A 27878-nucleotide genomic window follows, 5' to 3' on the forward strand; every position below is an offset into this window, starting at 1 on the left:
AGCTCAAATATCCGTAACGGCCTTCCTACCGGCCACGTGGAGAGCTGCTTGAGACCACGTAGGCACCTGCTGCCTACGAGGTCGGTTTGCCACCTATCGTTATAGGTGGCACCAGCTTGGTTGTTTCTCTATATATACCCAAGCAAATGTTCACCTAAAGGTACAATCTTTTTCTCTCTCTCTCTCTCTCTACATATCTAAACACTTTTATCTCTCTTCACTCTTTCTTGTTATCGGATTGCTAACTTTAGCATCGGAGAGGTTATTCCCGGATAACCCCCGGGTTAGCTTATCTGTGTTGACTGTGCAAGTGCATAATTGGATGGTAAAATTTTACCAACCCACGAAGATTATCTGTATCGGAATTCACCCGGAACAGTTGGCGCTAGAAGGAGGGGATAGCAATAACTTCTATCGTCCAAATAACCTTCGACAGTCATGGAAGGAAACAATGAAACCGTAACGCCGATACCAAAAGCTGAAAACCGCCAGTATGACAGTAACATCCTTAATGTCAATGCAAACAAAACCGTCAATGTAATACCTGAGATTGAGGTGGAGGATGAAACTCATCTTCTCCACAAGAATACCGTGATATGCCGGTAACACCCGAACGGAGTCCGGCACCGATACCGGATCCCCTGGAAGAGTTTACCCCTGAGGAGCTGGAGGTGACGGCTAGGGTAATGAAAGAGATGTTTCGGAAAAGGAAGGAGGCTGAAGCTGCAGCTAATGGGGGGCAAGTAAACATACCGGCCATTCCTGTGGTCGTGAACCTGGAAAGTCAATTTAATCAGGCGGATCAGCAACCACCGCCCCAGCCCCAGAATCGGAGAATAACTATCCCAAATGAATGCCAGCCCACCCATGAAACGCAAATAGAGGACTCAGGGTCCCGGCAACCTGAAATTAGCAGCGGGCCAGTGAGACGTATAGCTAGAGCTATAGTCAGGCCGAGAGTATCGCCTTTCACCCATGAGGTATTGGATCAGCAAATGGAAAGAATAAAAATGCCTGCATGCACCTTTGATGTCAAAGGGGATCCCAAGCGATACGTAGCAGCATTTGAAAGTCATATGCTGCTGTACACCGACACCGATGCGGTGTGGTGCAAAGTGTTCCCAACAACATTAACGGGACCAGCCTCGGATTGGTTTTCCAATTTGGAGAATGGTTCAATTGATTGCTTTGATACCCTGGTCGAGCTGTTTACCGGCCAATATATCAGCAACAGCGCCAGGCAGAGAACTTCCGGAGAGCTTATGTCAGTCAGGCAAAGAAGAGATGAGTCTCTTAGGGATTTCATAAGGAGATTCAATAGTGAGGCTAATACAATACCGAAATTACAACAAGAAATAGCTGTAATGGCTTTAATGAATGGTTTGGGAGATAATGACTTCAAGAAATACATGGTGAGGAAGTCCTTCCCGAATTTGGGCGTGGCATTTGGCAAGGCATATGAGTATATAAAAAAGCGAGGAGTTATTGAAAACCAGTAATCAGATAGCGGCATCCGAGCCCTCGCGAAGACAGAATGACAATGTTGCGCCTAGTACTTATGCTGGCGGAATAAACAGGCAACAACAACAACAAAATCAACAGAGAACCGGTAGGCCACCCAGAGGTCTTGGCCGATATAGCAGTTACACACAACTGAACACACCTAGGGCCGCAATATACTCGATAAACCAACACAGAGAGGACTGGACTCGACTGTAATCCCCCGTATTTTTAAATATATTATTAATGAAATTATATTTTATTCATAATATTTATTTGTAATTTTTCGGATTTAATTTCAAAAGTTTCAAATTATTTTTGGGTTTGATGAACGATTTTATTACAAAGAACTTTTTATGAACCTTTCTTCAATAATTTATGTCCAACAAACAAACCAAACCCACTTTACTTTCTTAATTGGCCCATTAATTTTATGAGGCCCAATCTTAAAACTAACCCTACACCACTCTCTCTCCTATAAATACCCCATACATCCCCAAAATTTCCCCACACAAAAGGTTAGTCTTATTTTCTTTCTCTTTTGTTTTATTAATTTGTGTAATTATAATTATTGATTATGGGTTTTGATTTTGTTGTTTGAAATTAATTTAATTAGTGTCAAATTGTATTTTGATGATTAAATTTTATAATTTCAAATTTTATAAATGTTATAATTTTCAGATTTTGTAAATTTAATAACCTAGGGTTTTTAATTATTGAAAATCATGATTTTAGGGTTTTTATGAACAATTGATTTAGGGCTTTTATAGTAATGATGTTTTGAAATTTTGGTGATTATAAATACTAATTAGTTTAACTTAATTCCAGATTATTTTGAACACGTAAATTCGTGTTTTAATGTTTAGATTTCGGTTCATTAATATTAATCCCGTTTTAATCCCGATCAGGTTTTGAACTCATCCGATTTTGACAAAAAAGTAGTGTTTTTCATGTGGAAACGATGTTTTACGAAAGACTCGCTACCTTTGGTAGTGAACACCACCCTCTCATGGCCAAATTCTGCTTCTAAATATGATTTTCGGGCAATTTTTCATTTTTAACGAAGTTTTTTTTATGCTTAAAATTTTATCCTTGAGTTTGACTAATAAAATTAATTATGTTTAAAGTTAATTAAGCATATAAATATGTTTTTTTTTATTTTAATAAGTTTTTCATCATATTATATTGTTGGAAATTACTTGGGTTAGTAATATTAATTGTTGGTTGTTTTCTAGGAAGTGATTATTCCCTAGGAGAATTTTAAGTGATTAAAAGTGGCTCAAAGGATTGTTTGTACGAGGTACGTACATGTCTACTTCGTTGCAAGTAGTATCATGTTTAGGTACCAAAAGGAAAGAACTTAGTTTCATGATTAGAGAACACTTGGATGGAAATTGTTTGGTTATATATTTAATTAATTCATGTATTTATGTTATGAGGCATGTTTTGGTGAATTAATTATTCTTGTATGGAATTATGGATGCAAGTATGTTGAATTATATTGGATTAATTGTTTGTATGGAATGTTGATACAAACATATTTTATTGGATTGGTTTGTTAACCACATTTGGATTATTAAAGGATTGGAATTGAATGGTTTAAGTGGAATGAATTTATTAATTATTCCACAAGGTTATTATTTATTTATTTATTACTCAATCATGACTTATTCGTATGTTGAGTAAAGGTGGATTAAGCCGAAATGGCTAGGTGAGTTGACTATGTTCAACAATTTTGGATAATTTGGAAGTTTAATGGAATTAAAGGTCAATTTGTGATGTGATCACCATTGCCCTAAATAAGATTAAAAGTGAATTGATGTATGATTGTTATGTATGGTCTACTTGAATGAGTCGGATATTAATTAAAATTGTAATCACGTAAAGTATTGACTTCTAGAGTATTGACAATTATGGGTTGGGGTACACGGTGGTAGCCCGTGGCTTTTCGAGGCTTGTTTGATCAACATGTCCTCTTCTCTTCTGGTATTTACATTTTATTTTATAATGAAAGTTAGATGGGATCCTAGACAAACTTTGTGAGAATGAAGTCGCGCCCATTCTTGCATCGCGCTAAACTTTTATTTCAAATGGTCATTTGGGACCAAAATGATTTAGTGGATTGGACAACCTCGTCTATTGCTTACTCCAAATTAAATTAATGAATTAAATATAAAGTGTCAAGTGTTTGGAATTAGTTAGTAAGTATGTTGAGTCAGTTGAATTGTTTAAGTGTGGAGTCTTGATTAAATAAATTTGTGTTATATGTTTATTTACTTTAATTAGTTGAGCATGCTAGGTTTTGTGCGTTGTAGCTTGTATGTACTCAGCTTTGCTGATTGCGTGTTTTTGTGTGTGTCTTTCTTTGGTCATGGCCTTCGCCTTTCAATGACCCTGTGATGATCCAATTATTACACTTGTATTATTGGGGAGCAGTGTTGCACAGGTTAGCTTGATGATGTGAAGTTCAGGGATTTGTCATTCGCATTGTCAAGGGATGGTGTGATTGAACGTATTCGTTCTTGTGTCGAATTTATCTATGCCTTGTTATTCATTTATGTTTTGGATTTTGATTATTGGTTTGGTTTTAAATAAGGGCCTTATATGGTTCCAATTTGTAAGATTTGACTTATTTGTTTTCTAAACTATGTTATTATAAAGACTTAAGTTTGATTTTCCGCTGCGATACTTTGATAAAGCCTTAACGTCTTAACACGTGGCGGTAACATGCCAATGGTTCTCCACTATTTTATTTAAAGCAAGTGGTTTGGAAAAGGGAGAATTATTGGGGTGTTACATCGACCGGCACCAATGATAACCAAGGGACGAGATACGAAAAAGTACTGCATGTTTCACAGGGATATCGGTCACTACACAGAAGAATGTACTCAACTGAAGGAGAATATAGAAGACCTCATCAGAAAGGGGCACCTGTCGCAGTATCGGGCTCAAGCGGGACCAAGCCGGCAACAGGCTCCACAGCCTAGGCAAAGCGAGTATCGAAAGCAAGGCGACCCGTCTATGCAAGATGACACCTACCGGCGCAACCATAGTGGGGAATACCGGCAAGGGAATAACACATCAGGTCACAAGATTACAATCGAGGTTATTACCGGTGGTCCGGTGCACGGGGGGTCAGTTAGCGAGGCGAAAAAGAGCCTGTCGGAGCACAGGCATACAGTGAATGCATTAGGTGTAGATGAACGACCCAGGCCTGCGTCGATGCCGTCAGTATCTTTCTCGGAGGCAGACGCCAAAGGCCTGGTATTTCCTCATGATGATCCATTGGTTTTAATTCTAACGGTCAATGGAGCCAACATCAAGCGCGTGTTGGTCGACGGAGGGAGCTCCGCTAATATTCTGTTTGCGGAGGCATTTGACGCAATGAGGATAGGCCGGAAATACTTGACCCCGGTGTCATATCCTGTTATCGGTTTTAACGGATCTACAGTGAGGCCAGAAGGAAGCATAGCTTTGCAAGTTATAATTGGTGAAGGCATGGCGGCCAGGGATGTCATGACGGAATTTTTAATAATTGATGTGCCCTCGGCGTACAATGCTATTGTCGGCCGACCGTTGATCCATGATGTACAGGGAGTAGTTTCGACATACCATCTGACGATGGTATATGTTTCGAATCTGGGGAAGACGGAGCGCGTTAGAGGAGGCCAAACAATGGCCAGGGAGTGCTATGTAACAGCTCTAAAACAGCCAAACCGACAGCCCCAGAATGAGCAGGCCACACAGAAAAGGGGGCGAGCCGTATCCGCGCAGGATTTAGCAATGGAGAATTTTGATACCCGCCCAGCAGCGGTTCCCCGTCCATTACCGGGAGGGGAGACGGTAGAAATCGAGCTGCAACTAGGGGTGCCGGGAAGAACTGTGCGAATTGGATCTGATATGGATGTGGATACACGATGTCATCTGATGGAACTTTTACGAGAGAACGCTGATGTGTTCGCCTTCTCGGCAAATGAAATGCCAGGGATCCATCCAGACGTTATGGTACATAAGTTGAATGTGGACCGAAATGCCAGACCGGTTAAGCAGAAAAAACGTAATTTCTCGACAGAGAAGATAAAAGCGATACAGGCTGAAGTAAACAAGTTGCTAGCAGCAGGGTTTATTGAGCCTTGTACATACCCTGAATGGTTAGCAAACATAGTTATGGTAAGGAAGCCGTCAGGAAAATGGAGAATGTGTGTGGATTTTACAGACCTGAATAAAGCCTGTCCAAAGGATTGCTATCCAATGCCCCGAATAGATAAGCTGGTAGACTCCACTTCCGGCCATGCTCTACTCAGCTTTATGGATGCCTTCTCAGGATACCATCAAGTCAGCCTGTATGCACCGGATAGAACGAAAGCAGCATTCATCACTGATGCCGGCGTGTTTTGTTATAAGGCAATGCCATTTGGGTTATGAAATGCGGGGGCCACATATCAGAAACTGGTAGACAAAGTCTTTGCAAATCAGAAAGGAAGGAACGTGGAGGTATATGTCGATGATTCTATCGTAAAAAGCCGGCTAGCCACTGATCACGTTGCGGATTTGAAGGAAACGTTTGAAACTTTGCGTCAATACCGGATGAAACTCAATCCAGAGAAATGTGTCTTTGGAGTTCGTTCAGGGAAGTTCTTGGGGTTTATGGTTAGTGAAAGGGGGATAGACACAAATCCTGATAAAATAGAAGCTATCCTTAGCCTACCACAACCAAAGTCGATAAAAGACATACAGAAGCTTACCGGACGCATGGCAGCACTGACAAGGTTTATTAGCAAATCGGCTGATAAGGCCTTGCCTTTCTTTGTAGTCCTCCGACAAAATAAAACATTCGTTTGGGGGGGAAGAGCAGGCAAAGGCGCTAGAGGTGGTCAAAAACCATCTAAGGTCCCTACCGACCATAGCAAGGCCGGAACAAGGAGAGAGCCTGCAATTATATATCTCGACATCTCCTAAGACGGTTGCAGCGGTACTGATAGTAGAACGAAAGAAAACTCAAATGCCTATTTATTTTGTGAGACATGTTCTGAATGCGGCTGAGAGACAGTACCCCCTGATAGAGAAAATTGCGTATGCAGTGGTTATCGCCGCAAGAAAGCTTCGACCATATTTCGATGCACATACCATTGAAATCTTGACAAATCAACCGTTAGAGAAATCCCTGCAGAAAATGGAGACATCTGGAAGGTTGCTCAAATGGGCGGTGGAGTTGTCGGAGTACGTGATAATTTACAAGCCACGAGTGTCGATAAAGGCTCAGGCATTATCTGATTTCATTGTTGAAACATCCTACACCGAAGAAGAAGTCAATGGAGTGTGGAAGGTCTCCGTTGACGGCTCCTCAGCATCGACGGGCTCCGGAGCCGGTATCGTCATGACATCCCCGCAAGGAGACATATTCGAGTATGCTATAAAGTTCAAATTCAAAGCCTCGAATAATGAAGCTGAGTATGAAGCAGCGCTGGCGGGAGTACAGCTATGCATTGCGGCTGAGGCAAAGCGAATAGAGCTCACGACTGACTCGCAGCTGGTAGCAAGCCAATTTGACGGCACCTATGAAGCAAAAGAGCAAACAATGATGGCTTACTTGGCCAAGTTGAAAACAATAACGGCCAACCTGGAAAAGTTTGAAATACAATTGGTGCCGAGAGCCAAGAACACGCAGGCAGATGCCTTGGCAAAGCTGGCAAGTTCAAGCTTCAATGATTTGGAACGCACCGTAATGGTAGAACTTTTGGAACGCAAAAGTATCGACTCCGATAACACTCCAAAGGAGGTGAATTGCGTAAATGACAGGCGAGAATGGTATGATGGTGTGCTAGCCTACAAAGTGCATAACGTCCTACCAACGGACAAAACAGAAGCCCAACAGATAAAGAAGGATAGTATCTGGTTTGTCATGTTCAGAGGAACGCTGTATAAAAGGGGATTCTCGTTACCATTGCAAAGGTGTATATCGGCCTATGAATCAGCTAGGCTGATAGAGAATATACACGAAGGAGATTGTGGAAATCATGCTGGAGGACGGTCTATGTCCTTAGAAGCAATGAAAAGTGGTTATTACTGGCCAACAATGAATGCTGATACTTTAGCGTATGCAAAAAAGTGCGATAAATGCCAAAAGTTTGGGCCGGCAATAAACCAATCGCCAAACGACTTGACGCCGATTCTAAATTCGATCCCATTTGCACAATGGGGAATGGATATTGTTGGGCCTTTTACGTCAGCAACTGGGAACAGAAAATTTCTGATAGTAGGGATTGACTACTTCACCAAATGGATAGAAGCGGAACCGATAGCAAAAATAACAGCGGGTGAGGTCAAGAAGTTTATCTGGAAGAATATATTTACCCGATTTGGCCTACCGGTAGCAATGGTGTTTGATCACGGCTCCCAATTTGATTGCAGCCCAGTTAAGAATTTCCTGAACGTATACAAAGTAAAATTTGCATACGCAACAGTCTGTCATCCCCAGTCAAACGGCCAGGCGGAGGCCGCAAATAAGCAGATACTAATGGCGTTGAAAAAGAAGGTAGAAGATGCAAAAGGCTTGTGGGCAGATTTGATCCCGGAAATATTATGGGCAAATAGAACGACAACAAGGGAAACAACTGGGGAATCGCCATTCAACCTTGCTTTCGGCTCAGAGGCCGTTATTCCAGCTGAAGTCGGTCTCCCTAAATTCCGTGTCCAGCATTTTTGTGAAGATCAGAATGACTTGCTCCTAAGGCAACAATTAGAATTCTTACACGAAATACGACTTACAGCTGCCATCAAATCAGCGGCATATAAGAATCGAATGAGTCAAGCGTATAACAAAAGAGTCAATTACCGGCCTTTGGAACATGGAGACTTGGTCCTTCGCAGAACCGCAGCGACGGGTAAAGGAAATGCAAAAGGCAAGCTCACTGCAAACTGGGAGGGACCCTATCAGGTGTACGAAACTCTCTGCCAAGGATCATATCGGTTAATGACTCTAGAAGGAGTACCGTTAAAGAATGTTTGGAATGCAGGTGTCCTCAAGAAGTACTATGTTTAAAAGTTTTTATTTTCATGTTTAGTGTCGGCATGACATGTAGTCATAATTTAGCGTTCTTTGTTATTTCTTATTTGGTAAGGCAAATTCTAAACCTGTAGTTTATTTTAACAATATTGGCTAAGGCCGTTAATAAGAGCAATACGTACTATAACATACGGAGCCATCCCCTACTTTCGATATGATCTGATAAACAGCCTAGCTAGCTGTCTCACTCATTCAAGTGAGGAGGAAGGTTGGATAACTACTGCGCCTCAAGGCGAGTTGAAATTGACAGTCTGATCCATTGTTAATACTCAACCTGCTAAAGGTTGCATATGTATAAGAAACCCCGGGAATAAAGATAAGAAATTCCGAAATAAATTTCTAAGGAAATTCATTACGGAATTGGGGGCATATGCCTATATATTGGAACTGTAAAAGCAAAGATGCCTATGTTGGAACCGTAAAAGCAAAAATGCCGGCAATTTGTTGGAAGTAAAAATAGTTCTTGTTGGAACTAAAAATAGTTTAAGTAACAAAGCATCACAAAATTTAGCTTACAGAAAAACAAACAAATACGTAATTATACTGCAATTACAAAAATCACAGACAAGAATAATAGTATCGAAACACAGGACAACAAGTTGGTAAGGTCTTGCGCATAGATTTTTTCAAAGTAGGTTAACGGCATTTGAATGAACACAGGAAAGCAAACGTGTAGATTTTTAGAAGTAGATTAACGGTAAAGTCATTCAAAAACAAATATAATAAAGAAATAATTCAGTTATACACCGTTAAAATCCAGACAGACATTGTAGAGGTTATCAAGTTCAGATAAAGTTAATAAATTTTAAACAAAGTAAAATAAAAATTGTCAGAGCATACAGATATGAAATCGACAGCCATCACCCAAAAAAGACAAGGGTCAGATCGGCCAAAATACAAGTTTTTATAATTGTTCAACAGAAACAGACATAAGCTGCTCAACAATGAGCCTTATTGGTTACAGAAAAAGAGGACCCGCATGATTCCGGTGATGGCTGCCCGCCCCATTAATCCTTCTTCGTTTCAGGCTCCTTGGGGGACAGCTTCAGAGGTGCCGACAGCCTTGTCCTCTCCGATAGGACTAGCTATAAGGGCATCAACAAACTCCTCTTCCGGCAGATCACGTGGATCCAGATTCTTCATCACTTCAATCGGAGGAGGGTTATCAAAGTAGTCTCCCTCATAGCTGGTAGAGGAGAGATGCATATCATCACCATAGGCAGTCTCAGCTGCCTGCCATTTTTCTGCACCCCAGTTCTCGGCCTTGCATACACAGCGGTGCGCAGCTACCCACCCGCCAGTGTATCGGTCCACCAGCAGATTCCGGTAATGGTCAGACTGTATGAACCGATTGACTGCTCGGCGCCTGATACCGGGCTTGTCCTCTTCAGCTTTTTTCAAACTCTCCTCCAACTTCGCTTTGGCCTCCTTCTCTATTTTCAGCTGCAGCTCGAGGTCGGTAATTCTCCTTTGCATGGATTCCTGGTTGGCCAGCTTAGTGTTTAGAACAATTATATTGTTCTCCAAAGTTTTGACATTGGCCTTCAGTTTCTCCTTCTCATTAACAGCGGCTTGTCGGGCATCATAACATTTTTTAAACTTTGTCTCGGCTTGATCGTGACAGCGCTGAATTGACAGTCTATATAAAAAAAAGAAAGAAGAAAATATATATAAATATATATATAAATAATAATAAATAAAAAAAAAAGAGAAAAGAAAAGAAAACGGCTAAAGTCTATCTTACCCGAAGCATATCGTTCATCATTTGGCCGCAAGGAGCTATAAGCTTATCAACAGGCCGGTCTGCCGGCGTGGCCAAATCCTTCAGCACTTTCCAACCCATGCTGCCGCCGGTATTGGGGTCGTCACAGATAACAGACTCTCCCCGATTTACATTAATGCGGGGATGCCACGGCTCGCCAGCACCGCCACTAGGAACCAAGAACTCTTCAGCCACCTCGGCAGGCACCTTCACATGGGGAACCTCAATATAATCCCCAGTCATCACCGGAATGAAGGCGTTTTTGCTGCTAGCCGACTTCCCCGACACCCGAGTTTGTCGGTCCCTCATAGAAGGGTCTTCAGCCGGTACCAGCTTCTCAGTTGTAACAACCTTCTCTGTAGCAACAACCCTCGCGTCAGTAGGCTTGCGCAAATGAATGTTTAGTTTTCTGATGCCGGAAGGACGGTCACCATCATCCTCCAAATTCACAACATTTAGATCCTTCAAGGTCTTTTCCGGCTTCTGCTGGTTTTTAGCAGCTTCATCTTGTTTTTGTTTTTTGAGCTGATCACGGCTTGACAGATCGCCAGCTCGTTTGGAAGCATTGGCCCCGCCTCTTTTGACAGGAAGGGTGCGAGCCTTAGTTCTACGTTGCTCGTTAGAAGTCATATCTTGTCGTCTTCTTTTCTTCCCTTTAAGAGCACGAGTGCAATACACAGGTAGTGTATCGTAACTGTCTTTTGGGTTTGGAGGGCACTGATATTTCACCCTGCCATCAGGATGTAAACCCAAACTGGCAAAATTTAACTTGTTAATACCTGCACCGCAACAGAGACACAAGGAATAAATACAGGTAATGGTATAGTGAGGCTTAAGTACTTTGAAAGTTGAGATACCGATATGGCAGTCAGTTATTTTAAAATAACTGGTTCTTGGCATTAAAATACTTAAATTCGTAGTTAACAATAATAAAAAAATATATATATATAAAATAACAATAATAATAATTAAAAGAAAAAAAAGGGACAAAGCTGTTAATATGAGAAGAACCATACCAAATTCGTCAGTCCAGCAGAGACCGACATGAGACAAAGGGGCGTTACCCAAGATATAATTACAGTTGGGTAGCCACACCCCCGGTACAACTTTGTTCTTAATACCAGCCTTTACATATGTACAATCAAAAAATTTACAAGCATACTTCTCTAACTGACCTAATCTCCTACTCCTAATGGTATCAAACATACTATGGGGGGGATAGAAACATCTGCGAACTTTCTAGTCGTCAGGAACACTTAGAAAATAGAAATTCTCCATCTAGCCTTTACAACTGGTCAATTTCGGCCAGACTGTACATTTACCACGGGCCGTGAACAATGACCAAAACCCTGGTGATTGACTGTCTCTTTTTAACCAGTTAAGGGTGCGAAACAGGTTCAGTGTGAGAGGGAAATCCATGAATATCATAACCCACACCAACGAGATAAGGTTGCGGATAGCTATGGGCGTTAATTGCGCCACACACACGTTCCAAGCCTTGAAAATTTTCTCGATAAAAGGGTGTAATGGAAACCGTAAACCGTACTCGGGGTGCTTCACATAGACGACTATATGACCGTCAGGACAGTCAAGAGCAGTTTGACCCTCTTCAGGCAATTTCAAATCATAGCCGTCAGGAAGGTTGAAGAAGTGGGCACCAATACGACAATACTCTTTCTCGGTAGCCTTCTGGAGCCATTCAGGGTCAACTTTCGTTGACACAACTTTGTAATCGGCCTTTAGTGCAAGACGTTCTCGGTATTTCGGGTCGTCATTTTCAGAGTCATACCCCTCATCCAAACTTTCTTCTTTTAGAACGGCGTCGCTTCTTTCGGCGGCCTCACCCTCTCTAACCCTTACCACCAATTCACTAGTTTCCGTATCCTGGCTACCATCTCCACTACCGGCCTCCTCAGACTCCTCACCACCACTCCCACCTACACCCTCATCCTGACTATTACCTACACTGGGATCCTCATCCATCTCTTCCAAGGACCTCTTAACTAATTGAATATGCTCTTCACCGACATCAGAAGTTTCCTCATCAATAGGTTCTTTACCTGCACGACGCTCAGAGGTCTCACCTTCCTGAGGCTGATAACTAGTTCTTTTGGTTCTCGGCATTGTCGTTGTTTTATGACCTATCTTGCCTAAATTTGAACCGTATTGGATAATCTCGAAAGTAGACTCCAACTGTGCACAAATGCTTATCGGGGAGACTGAGATGATCTCAACGTCTTCTAAAATACTAGACCAAGTAGGCTGACAAGACTTTTCAACTTCTTTCTCTGGAACTGAGGACAAGGGTGCAAACGGGTCAGCCTCGCCGGCCTTACCCGAAGTCGAGTTTTGAACAAATTCAGGCATAAACTTAACAGACACACAACCACAGACACAACACTAAGGCGAAAAAGGCAATTGACACTCTAAATACTAAAATAAACGGAAAAGTTAGGGTTTTTTACCTCGTTGAACCGATCGAATTTCGCAGAACAGCCCTGCGGAAACACAGAGGTAGAAAGGTCGAGAAATTCTATCTTCAAACAAACGCTTGAAACCACTCTCTTTAATGATGTTCAAATTGATCGACGAAACCCTAAGTGTGTTCGCAGAAGTACTTTGAAGAAATTTTTTGGAAAGAAGAACAAATGAGGAAATTTGCTCATTTTCGAGGCTTAAATACCCCAATGAACAGTGGCAGTTGATGTGACAGTTTGTGCATGCAATCCAACGGCTGGGGAAAAACGCCTTTTCGTAAACTAAGACGCAGGATGAATGACGCGTGTCCCACTCGTTTTGTTACTTTTCCCGCCCAAACTATTTTTGGATTTTTAAAATTTTTTCTTCAAAAATAACATATACGTGCACTATCGGTCCTTTGCTCACTTGGGGGGCAAATCGGAGATTTTTAATCTCAGCTCTGTTTTTAATTGACCAAAGCACTATCGGTCCTTTGCTCACTTGGGGGGCAAATCGGAGATTTTTAATCTCAGCTCTGTTTTTAATTGACCAAAATACTATCGGTCCTTTGCTCACTTGGGGGGCAAATCGAAAATTTTCAACCTCAGTTTATGTTTTCCTTAACTAACCCCCTCTCAAGATGACAAGTGAGAACGCCGGTTTCACCACCGTCCTCACTTAGGGGGCTAGTTGTACGGGATGATACCGATAGTAACAGTTAAATAGCCGGTAATATCTTCTTCTGCCGCTAAACAACTGTTAATTAGCACGAAAGCTCAAATATCCATAACGGCCTTCCTACCGGCCACGTGGAGAGCTGCTTGAGACCACGTAGGCACCTGCTGCCTACGAGGTCGGTTTGCCACCTATCGTTATAGGTGGCACCAGCTTGGTTGTTTCTCTGTATATACCCAAGCAAATGTTCACCTAAAGGAACAATTTTTTTCTCTCTCTCTCTCTACATATCTAAACACTTTATCTCTCTTCACTCTTTCTTCTTATCGGATTGCTAACTTTAGCATCGGGGAGGTTATTCCCGGATAACTTCCGAGTTAGCTTATCTGTGTTGACTGTGCAGGTGCATAATTGGACGGTAAACTTTTACCTAACCACGAAGATTATCTGTATCGGAATTCACCCGGAACGGTAGACGATTTCTATCGTCTTCACTTTTCCTCTCTCTTTCATCACTCATCATTCTAACTTTTCTTCTTCCATTTCAATTTCTTCCAAACCTCGATTGCAATTCGCTGCTTCAAATCTCGATGTTCACCAGATTCTGGTAATTTCATATGATTTTGTCCTACTTTATGCAATTAATTCAATTTGTTAGCTTGAATTTTCGATATTGTTTGATCTTCTTTATTCTTGTTCCACGAATTTGATTAATTTGAGCTTTTTTTTTTTATTAGAATTTGATGAATTTGTACGTTAACCAAAATTATGGAATTTGTGATAGGTAGAAAACTGAATTTCCTGTGAGGTACAGTTTATTGAATTATTGATATTATTAGCACGATGACATGTTTCTGAATTCGATTGCCCAATTTGAAGGGTTTTCTAAGTATTCACAATCGTAATTTTGATTTTTCTGTATTTAGTTTTGATTGGAAACACAAGGGTTTAGTAAATTAAATCTTATGATTGGACTGCGTGATTTGAAAGGGTATATTTTTATTGCCTATCTGTGTATTCAGCTATCAAATGAATTCGGTCGCCTTAGGCGACGTTTGGAATGATGGGAATGAATTCGAGGGTTATATTGAATTATAAGGTGGTGGTGAAATAGTGGATGTGGTGGTAGTTATTAGAAGTTGGTGGAGGAGAAAGGATTGAAGAGGGAGAGAATGCTTACTGAGGGATATAGAGTCCTACTACCCCATGTTTCACATGTTGTATTGTCGTTTCATTATAGTTTTTAGATTAGAAGTTTAATCGATTACCCTTATTCTAAGCGTTGTCTTAGCGTTTGAGCTATGTGCTTAAGCTGTGGTAAGATCATGAAAAGTCAGTTTCTTGCACTTTGGGGATTTGGGCTTATGTACCTGAAGCACTGTGTGAGATAGCTTTGTTGTCTCTATGTTTTGACTTGTGATGTGCTATTAGACTGGAGTTAATATTTGAGTTTTCAGGGAAGAAAGAAAAAACCATTGGAGACCTATGTTGTGGGATTATAAAAGTGAAAATTTTGCTTTATGGTTGTGTATACTGACTTAGTGCATAATTGGTGTGAATCTAGGAAAGGAAACGGGGTGGAAACAAATAAAAAGAGAAAAGGGTAATGTTATACTCAAGGAAAGGAATCTTTTGTATCAAATCAAAGATCGAGGAGGGAAACAATTCTGTTATCATAGGGTTGGGAGGGATCACGTAATTGGTGGTAATGGTTACCTTCAAGAAATGGAGTGTGTTACCATAATTTTCATACCAAACACTTGGTAATGGAAACAATTAATTGATTCCACTTTCCCTTAGAAATTCTACACTAAACATGCTCTTATTTCTTGTATTATTTTGAATGTTTTAAATGTTTGTATCCGGTTATGGTATGTTGTGATGTGCACGATTTTTTTTCTATTTATATGTAAAGGATTCATGGCGCTTCTCTAATATAGATACTGCTAAATAGGGAGTCTTGTCTTAGAGTACTTATAGGTCTGGTTCTATTAGATTTTTCTATAGAAAAGGTTATATTAGGATTTGTAGATTATGCTTACATTTATTTTATTTTACTATTTATATATTTATTTATATTTTTATGACTTGTGCTAAGTTTATTGGTCAATTCTGCTGGGTTTTTTCTGTGGTAGAGAGAAAAAAACCCTATCCTCTTGCTAATTTCAATAAAATAATCAGCTCATTTAAAAGGAGCGTTCCTTCTTTACTTAGTTTTAGGATGAATTTCACTTAATCATAGGGTGACTTTTGATTCCCATTGAGGCGGCTTTCTAACGAACATGGAACAACCAATTGATAGTTTGACCTATACATCATCATGCTGTTACTTTTAGTATGTCCTATACAATATAATTTTTGATGGTCAAAATTGGATTCTTATTAGTTGCTCATTCCCTATTCAAACTACCATGTGGAGTACTTGATAAGTGCCTTCATGTTTGTTGCTTATAGGGGATCTCAGGACCAAGAATCAGAATCTCGTCCACAGGATGCTCCTTCACAATCATGGTACCCTCCCTTTGTAGCCAATTCCTCAAGTTATTCTCGACCATCAACAGCTGGTAGCAATGCTCCTAACAGCTATAATGTACAGAGACCTTTTGAACGGCCTCAGTCTCCTTCGCATGTCTCACCTGCTGAAGCTGCTGGAATAATTTCATCATTGAAGGACAAGAGGTAATCATCTTTGTCTTATCAATTTGTTTATTTATACTCATTGGCTGTATCATGTAAGTGTGGCATAAAATGGAAAAGGACTAAATTGGTATTCGTGGAGTGATATTTTGAATTTCCATCTACCCAAGTGGTTCAGCCACTGGGTGGGTTAAGGCTTGGTGATGGAGAATATTTGTAATCCTAATATCCAATTTGTTTCTAATATCTAGTTAATTAGCTTGTGGTAGAATGTGTATACTGTATAGCCCAAGACAACATAAATACTGATATAGCTCCGTCCCTAGTTTTCTAACTCCAATTGAATAAAATGTTTTAACTTAATAATATTTAAAGACCCCTATATATGTGTATTTCTACCACAGCCACAGAGTCACAGGCATAATATTAGCAAGTATTCCAAATAAAGCATATATTTTGGAAGCACCCTAGTAAATTCAAATAGTAGTGTTCAGTAAAGGTTGTGTTGGACTGTTGGATTTTAGCTTTAGAGGTAGTACTTCACAAAAACTAATAAAACTAGCATTTTGGAGTAGTGATTGGCAAAAGCTACAAATTTAAGTTTAAACTATTATTTATTTGTTTACATTTTTTTTAAAAATTTAATGTACCTCTTTATTTTTTATTTTTTATAAAGATGAGACATTTTCAAATTTACACGAATTAATTTTAGTTAATGATAATTAAAGTCAATTTGTTACATGTATTGAGAAACGAAGGAAATTTTAATGGTTTCTTGAATATATGCATTGGCAAGCGTGAAAGTTAAAGTATTTCATCTAAATAAAGAGGATGCACTTGTATATCAAACAACAACTTTGATAGCTAACTTTCAATGATCGTCACCAGCTCACCAATCTAGGTAGTAGAATAACCAATATCTACTGCAAAAGCTAATTTAAGATTATCAATTATCAATCATGAGGTAGTTGAAGAGTAACATAAAATGAGGCTGGTTGTCAAGTACTCATCCATGTTACTAGATCCCCAAGAAATATTTAAAGTGTATGTCCTCTGATGCTTTTGTTCTTATTTTGACCCTTTCATTTGTTATCAGCACCAATAAGGTGCTACGTCCACTTTCTTACCTCTAGCTAATACTTGTACTGTTATTAATATTTTTTGGGTTTGTTTGGAATGGTTTAGTATTTGGCTTTGCTTTTGGCCTTTCTTTATGTGAAAAATGTCTAATATAGTATCCATGCACAATGCTAATATATATTTCTTCATGGATTTGGCCCATACGAATTGCAACAATTTGGTTTTCAAGGTCAAAGAAAACTTTGATAACACATTACACATGTTCTTAACTGTGTATAAACTAACATAACTATGTGAGATCTTGTTAGTTTTATCAATCAATCAATCAACGCCTTAATCCCACAAGTGGGGTCGACTACATGAACCAAAAGTGATTATTCCGTGTAGTCATCGACGAAAATCTTCCTCCGCCATCCCTTACGATCCTATGCCTCATCCTCATGCAAATCCAAATACTTCATATCCTTCCTAACTCCTCCCAACCAACTCATTTTCGGTCTCCCTCACCCCTGTTTAACCCCTCCATGGTCCCACTCTTCCACTCTTCGTACCGATGCACCCTCGGGTCCCCATCTTGTTAGATTTATCAGAATGTGAATATTTTACCTATCAATGTTTTTACTCTTTTACACAAAATTAATGTTTTAACTATGGTCAAAACAGTACTTTAAAGTCTGTTGCAGTCACTATGGGACCAAGGAAATATTTAGCTGACCTTGCATGACTGTAATTACTATGTGGCACACTTGTTTATCGAGGCTTATTAGTATCTGAGTAGAGCAGCAGGAGAGTGTGACTTATGGATTTGAGGATGTCCATGTGAACTCCATGCCAATATGTACATAAGGAAGGAGGAAGCTGTGATAATTATAGAGAAATAATATTTATAGTGATAGATTAACCCAGGGATCTTGGTAGGCCTTTAATGTTTGTCTTCTTGCTCATTAGCTGACTTCCTTTTTTGCTTGGAACTGATGAATTCACCTTTTCTGTCTTATATTACAGTGCTGATGAGCTTCGGCAACTTTTGACTGACAAAGAGGCCTACAACCAATTTCTACTTGCTCTTGATCAAGTCAAGGCTCAAAATAATGTGAGTTATCCAGGATGCTTTTATTTACCTTCATGTATCGTTCTTTTTTTAGTGACCAACTCTGAAAACTTTGTATCATCAAATTTGTAATTCAAGCTTCCTCAATGTTTAGTTTCAAGGTGTATCTCTAACTTGCTTCATTTTTTAGTTGGTGTTGTATGTTGTCTTAAAGACACTAATAACTGAATCAATTGTTTAGATCCTATGTCAGATGTAGTATATTCAGTCCTTTCTAGGAGGGTGTTAGAGTTTTAAACATCAAAAGAGAATCTGAATAGGGATACAATTCATTCAACTTGAGGAAAAGATCCATGGACAAGGAATTGACCATCTATTGGTGCAATTCAATCTCTTTTAATAAGGAAAAGAAAATACTAACTATTGTTGTTATTGATGTTAGGAATAGCTAAATACAAATAATGAACAAATGTAAGGTGCACAAATAAAAGACAACAGAATATGAGATTTAGTGCGGTACCCAAGGACAAAATACTAAACTCATTAATCAATTACTCCCTCTATTCCTAGAAGTTCTTACCATTTCGATTGAATGTTTAACAATGTAGTATTATGACCATAAATATCTTTAGTTGCATATTAATTAAAAATATAATAATTGAATTATCTACTCATTGAGACAAATCAAATAAAATCTAAAATGGCTATATTATGTTTTATATAATAAGTTTAATATAGAATATTATCTCATCTTATGAATAGTGCTAAAAATATTGGGAGTAAAACTTTTAGCAACCCTTACACCCTTTGAATTACAATGCACTCATAAACGCTAACCTAAAAACCTAAGAGAGTGTTTGATTCAAATAAATTTGGTATGAGGTATGAGTTTGGAATATATAAAACCCATTATTAGTGTTGGTCTGAGAACATTTTAATTTCTAAACCCATACCTCAAATCCAGATTTGGAAACTCAAGGGGGAAGGTGGGTCACATTACTTATAACACACCTAAAGTTGAAATCTTTTGTTTTGCTTCCTTTGTCCTAGTTTACTTGCATCACTTTGGCTTTACGTGCTTGTCAATGCAAAAATTTGACCAGTAATGTATTTGATTCGATTTAAATTTATTAAAAAGTAAATTTTTTGAATACATACATATAGATGAACCTTTGGGGTGAAAGTTCGGTATAATTCAACCGAAATAATTTGGTTTTGGAAATTTCGATCCAAATCCAGACCAAATTTGGATTCGGTTCAATCTAAACCGAACCAAAATTCTAAAATATTATTTGGATCCAAACTGGAAACCGATATTTTATTTGGCCTACATTTAGATCTGCCCATAAAGATAAATAAAATAAAATTGTACATAGTAATAAATTGAAGTATTAGTTATCAAAACAAGATCCAGAAATTTTATTATGTTGATAATCTTTACAATAATTCACCCCTAGGTACATGGCCAAATTGGGTGTGTGAATAGTGCAAAAAGTCAAAATGATGCGCCCCCCACCACCTTCCCAAAATTTAATAATTGTTTTTCATTTATTAGTAAATTGGTAAGAATTGGTAGTAAAAGTTTTGGCTCCATGATCAATCAGTTTCTCTGGGAATGAAATAAAGGGAGGGGTCATTAGGGAGTTGTACCTTGTAAGTCATCATGCCTAAGGACCTTTGTTGTTGGAAACTGATTGTATCAAACATTGACATTGATTTGATTAAAGTGGTATGGGACCTCATACCTGAATGGAACCTCAATCTTAAAGTTAGCTTAGCAAAAATTTATGTGAACTGATAATACCTGATACACATCTGGGGTAAGTTCCAATCCAATCTGGAGTAGTGCTGGATAAGATTCTAAACTCTTGCAAACCCAAATAATTTATAAAGGAAACAGATTTTAACTTGATGCGAAATAATCTGATCAGAATCTGATTCAAAAAACCAGTTTGCTTCTCTGGTGAATCCTGTATGCCTAATAACAACTATTTGTGATGATCAAAAGTTCTCCATATTCCACTTACACATATCTTCTTCTACAATGCTTTTTTGAGAAGCATATAAAAGATATCTGTGCATGTCTCCCAAAGCTGAAATGTAGAGCTTATATAAAGCAACTTTCAGTGGCTTACTTTTTTTGTCTGGGAAATTTTGAGCAGTGTACAGGATTAGTAGGGGGGTTAAACTTGATGATTATAGATTTAATCATCAATTTCTGGGATTTTGGATGTTTGCTCTAGATAATGTACTGTATTTGATATAGATATGTCGTGTTTGTTGGAATTTTCTTTATTTTGAGTTTGCTTCTTGGATTAGTCCCTGTCATAGTCATGTCGCATTGACTGATCCCTTATTGTGCCTTGTCTCCTAGATCAACCCTCTGTTGCTATAAAGTTTTTAATGTTGCTTTCATGTTCCTGACCAATCTAGTTTGCTATGATCAGGTTAGAGATGAATTAAAGAAGGAAATGCTCCATCTTGCCAGTAAGTCAATCAAATACTTTTGATACAGGTTTTGTTAAAAATGAGTCAGTGACTTGTGAATGATGTGATGTTTCCAAATTTTTTTGTTCTATTAGGTTCAAATTTGGACAAAGAGCCACAGATTGTGGAGCTGAGAAATCAAGTGAGTTTCACTCATATACTACGTATTAACTAAGGGTTCGTTTGGTATCGCCGTGGTTTTCTGTTTTTTTGGTTTTTTTTGTTTTTCAAAATCATATGAATATATGATATATTTCATATGATGAATCAAAAATTAATCCAACTTTTTAAAATCATGATAATTTTGAAAACTGACAACATAAAAGTGAACACACTTTTCTTATTTCCCGTTTTTGGTTAAAACAAAAGGCAATGCCAAACAGGCCCTAAAAGACTAGTTTGTGTTTTTTTTGTTTTTGAAAAAGTTGTTGATACCTTTTCTGATCTTTATTGTATTGCTGCAGTGTAGAATAATTCGGACAACTGAGCTAGCTGCAGCCCTGGAGAAACTAAATGACTTGGAGAAGAAAAGGGAAGATCTCTTAAAGTGCTACTCTTCAGCATCTCTTCTGCACAGACTGCAAGGTAAGTATCAGCACACCATACCTGGCTATAATTCGAGTCTAGCTAGAAAGATGTGGATGAAGGCTTGGTCTGCCATTGTTTCTTAGATAAGGTTATTTAATTTTGCATCAAGTATCGGGTTTCAGTGAAATTATAGTGTGCAGGGTTTATTGTATGGAAAGTTAATCGGAAAAATTATTATCCGCTTTTTAATAAATGTACTATTATCTTATTATATGCTGTTAAATTGCAGAGGAAACGAACAAGACAGATGAAGATTCTGATAACCTTCACAGCCAGTTCCTCGAAAGGGAGATTGAGCTTGCAGCATTTGTTCAGAAACACAAAAAACTGCGATCTTTGTACCATCGACGGGCAATGACACATCTTGCTGCCAAGACATCATGAGTCCACGAGATGTGTTAGCCTGCTAGGCTTTGTGCAGATTTTATTTGTAATTGTATCTACGTCATCAATTGGTCAATGGTAAGGGTTTAACGTCATGATTATGAAGCCTTAGGATTAAATACACCATAGGCACTTAAGGGGTGGAAATCCTTATCATTTCCATCACTCAATGAGTTTGAACTTAAAACATACACTCATGTAAAAAGTTATCTAAGCATACCCTCATATAAAATTATAAGTTAATGATAAATCGGATTGAATTTGGATGGTATGTTATACATTTGTTATCCAAAATCCATTCATCAATTCATTTAACATATATTGTTACTTATTTTGTTTCAGTTAATTGTAATAATTTGATAGTCATATATGTAAATGCATAACTTTGACAATTATTTATAATTCTATACTTGTGTAATACTCTTTAATGTAGTATCTTAGTCATTTATGTGGAAAAGGTCAAAATAAATCAATTTTGTTGTGATTTTGACAAATAATTTTCCTATCCTTTGCTTCATAATATATTATATATACAACCTGGTTCAAGTGGCATAAGCTAATTAATTATAATGTTTCATAACAATCCTTATTACCTTTCAAGTTTGAGCATTAGAATGTCCAACTTATTAGAAATGCAATAAGTTATAGTTCTTTTTGTTCAAATTTCTTAATTTTTTAGTTTATGTTTTTCATTTTTTTTTTTAGAACTATGATATTTATGCTGAAATGGAGAAGTTTTTTACGATTTTATTTATGTTTTTCAATTTTTTTTTTTCAGAAATCTGATATTTATTCTTAAAATGGAGAAGTTCCTAACAACTTATATGATTGATTTTAGAGTTAGGAGTACCTAAAATACAGAAGATACAAAATTTTCTCCATGTGGTGCAAGGTTTGTAGAACAATATATTTTTTATAAACAAGAATTGAAAAGTTATCCTTCGAGCAATATTAACTTTTTCAGTCTATTTCAACATATTAGTAATAAAAAACTTTGAGGTGATGTGAATGAATGTTAGCCATACAAGTTCTCTTACAAAAAAAATAATTTAAGGAAACAACTCTTTTTTTTTTTTTTTTTTTTTTTTTTAACCCTTTTCTTTGGAACTAATATTTGCAACAAGGATTGAAAATTGATTTGCAATGACAAAAATAAAAAGGTACTAGGTTAGATCCCGTGTCATGCACGGTTTTTCAATCTTTGTCACGGAGTATCAATTTAAGTTTTTCAATCTTTGTCACGAAGTATCAATTTAAAATCTTTTTATTTTTTATTTTTTAATTTCTCAAATCAAGATACTTAAAATAAATTATTTAATTTTTTAAAAATATCGCTTTCTTTTATTTTGAACCTTGATGACATATTTTTTTCAAATATGATAATTTTTCATATATGATAATTTTTCATTCACCAACTATGTTTAGTTGAAAAATATATATTCATGATTTTTTTTTTTACTATAATTAGTCATTATACATTAAAAAGTAATTACTAATATAGGAATTTATTTATACAAAGATATGATTAGATATTTAAGTTTATAAATATATTATTCTACGATTTTTTTCCCCCTAAATTTTGGAAGTAAATATTTTGCGTATATTTTCTATCAATTTAAAACATATTATGGACACACCAGAAGATGACACGTGTCATTGCTGGTGTGTCTTTTAGTATATTGTTATTGATTGATGATTATGTCACATGCTGAGTTACTACTTACTAGTTTCTTTCATACGACATATTAGTACTCAGTTAAGAAAAAATGCTCATAAATGTTTTAAAAAAAGAGGTTGTACAAAGCTTAAAGATGCTGGTTGAATATACAAATGAATGAACGAGATTATATATTTGTAAGCATCCATTCTTTCAAACCCATATTTTTCCCTAAAAAAAAAAAAAAAAAACATATTTTTCTAAAAAGATCCTAACCTTTTGAATTGGAGGGTTTTGGAAACTAACCACATATCTAAAACATCTACACAATACTACTCAGCCATATTACATATAAGGAAGATTCTAGATACATCCTATTATGTACAAGAACATTCTTTACTAGAGTACTTCAACATCCCCTCTAGAATACTTCATACAAACACATCTTAAATATTTCTTTGAACACTCTAGAAATTTCCAGAGAGTTGTGGACCCCAAAAAGCCAAAACTCGTAATTTAGGACCAAATATATAAAAAAAATAAGATGTTCTTTTGCCCAAAATATGACGGACCACCATTTTCCCCTCTAAGGCTCTAAATGGCCATTAGTGTTTTAAGGTCAAATGGATGTTCACTTGAATTACAAGCTAAGAATTGTTTAAAATAAACTCTATAGGGGAAAGTGTGCTGTCAAACACAATGGGAAACCCCTAGCCCGATTGGTGCCATTTGACGTCCATGTATGATAAGGGGGAGCGACCGTTGACAATCAAAGTATTTTTTTTCAACACTTTTCTTATTAACACAATCCTAGTTCATGCACCTATGAAAGAAGCCTAGACAGACATGGTGCTTACAATACAAAAGTATGTCCGAGTTAGTGAGCTATGATAGATTATTTTTGGTATGTATAGGAGGTGAAGATATTCAATATACTTCTCATTTAACAAAGAAGTAAACAACACAACACATTTATCTTTTGAACAAAGTTTTTTCCTGATTACATTTCTCTCAATTATTTATCTTTAGGCATTACATCCTTATTAATGTCATGCATGCAAAAAGATGTTAATTTATTATTGTAGGGATTTGAAGGAAATAGAATAATAATTCTTCAATGACTCACTCCAATAATATATACTACCTTTATTTCATATTCTTTGCAATTTTGAAATATTTGATGTTTCACAAATAATACCTCAAAGTTGCAAATAATATAAAACGGGGTAGTATATAATTTATTCAAACTTGACTTATCTATCTTTGACTTAATCACTTACAAGTTACACATTGTTGCCTAACATGTTGGATAAAAGAAGTAATGTTCAAGAATGAAGAACCACCTTTTTCTACTGCCTTTTTAGCTTTCTCACCAAATTCTTTTGCTCTTTTTCTTATATCTTGTCCTTTCTCCCCTTCATCCATAAGTTGGTTAATTGCATTTTTCACATTATCGCTCATTACATAAACCCCATCATTTTGCTCCTCTCCCCATTGCATGGTGACCTCAACCCCTATTCTAAGTCCAATTTTAAGCACTTGGACAATTAACTTCTCATTATAAAATTGTTCGGCAAACATTGGCCAGGTAATCATAGGCACACCCGCACTTACTCCTTCTAATGTCGAGTTCCATCCACAATGTGTTATAAACCCTCCTGTCGCAGGATGGGATAATATCAACACTTGAGGCGCCCACTCTTTGATTATTAGTCCTTTTCCTTTAACCCTATCTTCAAAGTTCTCATTCATTATCCACTTCACTATTTCTTCGTTGTAATCAACATCTCTAATTATCCAAATGAATGGACAATTTGATTCTTCTAAGCCCATGCCAAGCTCAATCAATTGCTTAGGCCGTATATGACATAGGCTGCCGAAACAAACGTATATAACTGATCTTGGTTTCATGGAGTCAAGCCATCTTAAGCAATAATGCTCGTCGACTGTGGCCATTTTCCCATTGTTTTCATCCTGCAACAATAACACCAACTTTAATGGTATTTTCTTACATTTATAACCTAATTTTTGGAGAAACCTTTGAATTGAAATTTACAAAACAATGAAGAAGTTTTATGTTTTGTAGACACACGCATGGTTGCACACATCATGTTACTGATCAAATTCCTTTTATTGCAACGTATTCTTATTTAAATTGTTATTATCTTTAATTATCATTTTGATCAATCCATCAAAAAAAAGTTTAAATTTTGAAAATTGGTATATATATAGTGAGAGGAATAATCTATTTAAGATCTCACATGACGGTATCTTTCCTAAGATATAAGTCATAAAAGTCATGTGTGTGAATAACAAATGGTGTTAAATTCCAAACATTGGAAATTAAAAAGAATGGGTTAGTACCATTTTGTTGCAAAGAGAAAGAGGGCCAACACAAAAGACATTCCTCATCACCGCCTTTTCATATGACTTCACATACTCAAACTCAAGCTCTTCAAATGTGTTCACCAACAAACCTTCCGCGGATGAACAAGCTTGCTTAAATTGATCGCGAATGTCTTTCATGTCAACACCATCATCAATTTGTGGACTACACCTCCTCATCATCTTAGGCAATTGAGCATAAGTGAACTCTATTTTATCCGGGACATTTGGCACCAAAAACGGTTCATTATCATGTTTTATGTTTTCATGCACGTTATGAAGCATCATATTGTGAGAACACAAAAGAGTGAAGCAAGAAATAGTTTGGTATGCAAACCTAGGAATATTAAATTTATGTGCTACATCACTTGTCCAAGGGAGACTAGAAATTATACAGCTAGGCTTTTGATCCATTTTTTCAAGGTAATTTTCAAGTGGTGCTTGTAATAAAGAACTTGCTACAAGAAACTTTGTTTGCAAATTAGGAGATGGGAGACTATCAAGGTTTTCACATCCTTCGGGTAGATCGGCCTTATTGCACGGAAAAGGAAGTGGCACGAGTTGGATGCAATGGCCGGAGCTTATGGCTTGATCGATGGTAGCTTGGTAGCGAAGGGTGTTACGTGGTGTAGTGATTATGGTAACATTAAGGCCTCTTTGAGCTAAAAGCTTAGATAGGTCTATCATGGGGATTAGATGGCTTTGAGACATTAAAGGGATAACTATGACATGTGGTTTGATTTCGATTTTTGATGCCATGGATGTACAAATTGGAGAGGGAGAGCTAGAGAAAGGGAAAGCGGTTTTGCTAGAGCTTAGAAAATGGAGTAGTGAGCTTAGAATTGGAATGGTTAAGTGTAGTGTAAGGTGAGGTATATATATATATGTAGTATAATTATGGAGAATTGGAGAGTCCTTATATGATTGGTTAGTGTGCACAATTAATAATAATGCTCACGTCCAAAGTTAAATTATGTAATTGCACATAATTAAGCATCACTAATTGGTTGTGCTTATAGATATCAATCTTCTAGCATTTTGGCATTACATGGTTGGAAAGGAGTGATTTCCTTCCAATTTTTTGTGGAAATATATTGATAAAATTTTTTTAATTGATTACTATTTATTTTTTCTTATATGGTCCTTCCACTATAATCATATGTGATATACGAAGTAATACTTTTTGTTTAAGCTCGCGAAATACAAACTTTATGATCTGTTACAGATTTCGGTCGAATATAACGGAGGAACCAAGATTTAAAACACTCTAATCTTTCGGTAAAAAAATAATCACTATACCGCAATTTTTATAGTTCTTTTTAATTTTTTTTATAAATGTTTGACAATCAACATTTTAGAAGTTAAATGGGGCTATTTAAGTTTAATAACTAATTAATCAAATAACTTACATGGGTCAGGACTCTGACTGACCCTGGTGAATGGTCCCCCTCTGTGTAAAGTAATAATAATTTGTTATAAGTAAGTAATATATATTTGATTTAATTTCATTTAAACATTCTCAAAATATAAAACACCACATATTATTGCTTGCATGTATTTCTTAGCAAGCCTCTGTCGACCTAATTGTCACTTATTTTTCATAAATACTTGATAATGAGTTTAAATAAGTTTATTCAGGATATATATATTTTACGATATATATTAGCTATGTTGTGTAAAATAAATAGATAAAAAGCACAATTCACAACTGAAAAAAAGTTATAATATGTTGAGTTCAAGGAATGTGTACAAGATGCACATATAATATTCGATGATCTTGTGTTAATGCACCAAATCTTTTGCCTATCAATTTAGCGCGGAGAGAAAAGTAGCTTTGAATATAAGAAGACAAAACATATGTGATGGTTTATAAATTATCTTAATCAACCACTAATTAAGTGATTAGGTTGGATCTATACACAACCCTATAACCCTATACTACCTTGAGGCGTGATCTAGATAGGTTTAAGTAATAAGCTAGTGAAACAATTAGCTAAATTATGGAATACAAAATAAAGACGATGCTCAATGATGCTTCCTCGCTCTAATCCATGTTACATACTTACATGTAACATAGAACTTTCAACTTTGACACGTAATTAAAGAAGATATGTAAGGGTGTAAATGATCATATTAATAAAACTTT

General features: G+C 37.1%; 1 protein-coding gene and 1 pseudogene across 1 annotated transcript; one reads left to right on the forward strand and one right to left on the reverse strand.

Moving 5' to 3' along the window:
- The first annotated feature begins 13902 nt into the window (after positions 1–13902).
- LOC145617567 (vacuolar protein-sorting-associated protein 37 homolog 1-like) lies at positions 13903–22147 on the forward strand. The gene is made up of 7 exons (XM_081672285.1): positions 13903–14070; positions 15918–16142; positions 18186–18273; positions 20679–20718; positions 20814–20860; positions 21183–21303; positions 21536–22147. The coding sequence occupies exons 1-7, from the start codon at positions 14054–14056 to the stop codon at positions 21688–21690; spliced, it is 693 nt and encodes a 230-aa protein (XP_081528411.1). The 5' UTR covers positions 13903–14053; the 3' UTR covers positions 21691–22147.
- A 2472-nt stretch (positions 22148–24619) lies between these two features.
- Positions 24620–26491, reverse strand: LOC145617019 (UDP-glycosyltransferase 73C3 pseudogene; annotated as a pseudogene).
- Between the last annotated feature and the right edge of the window lie 1387 nt (positions 26492–27878).

The sequence above is a fragment of the Chenopodium album genome, chromosome 26 (assembly GCF_948465745.1).
Source record: "Chenopodium album chromosome 26, dcCheAlbu1.1, whole genome shotgun sequence".
Taxonomy (NCBI): Eukaryota; Viridiplantae; Streptophyta; class Magnoliopsida; order Caryophyllales; family Amaranthaceae; genus Chenopodium; species Chenopodium album.

Coding starts and splice junctions, on each gene's coding strand:
- LOC145617567 (XM_081672285.1), top strand. Junction 20,719..20,813: donor GGAAATGCTCCATCTTGCCA/GTAAGTCAATCA, acceptor TTGTTCTATTAG/GTTCAAATTTGGACAAAGAG. Junction 20,861..21,182: donor TTGTGGAGCTGAGAAATCAA/GTGAGTTTCACT, acceptor GTATTGCTGCAG/TGTAGAATAATTCGGACAAC.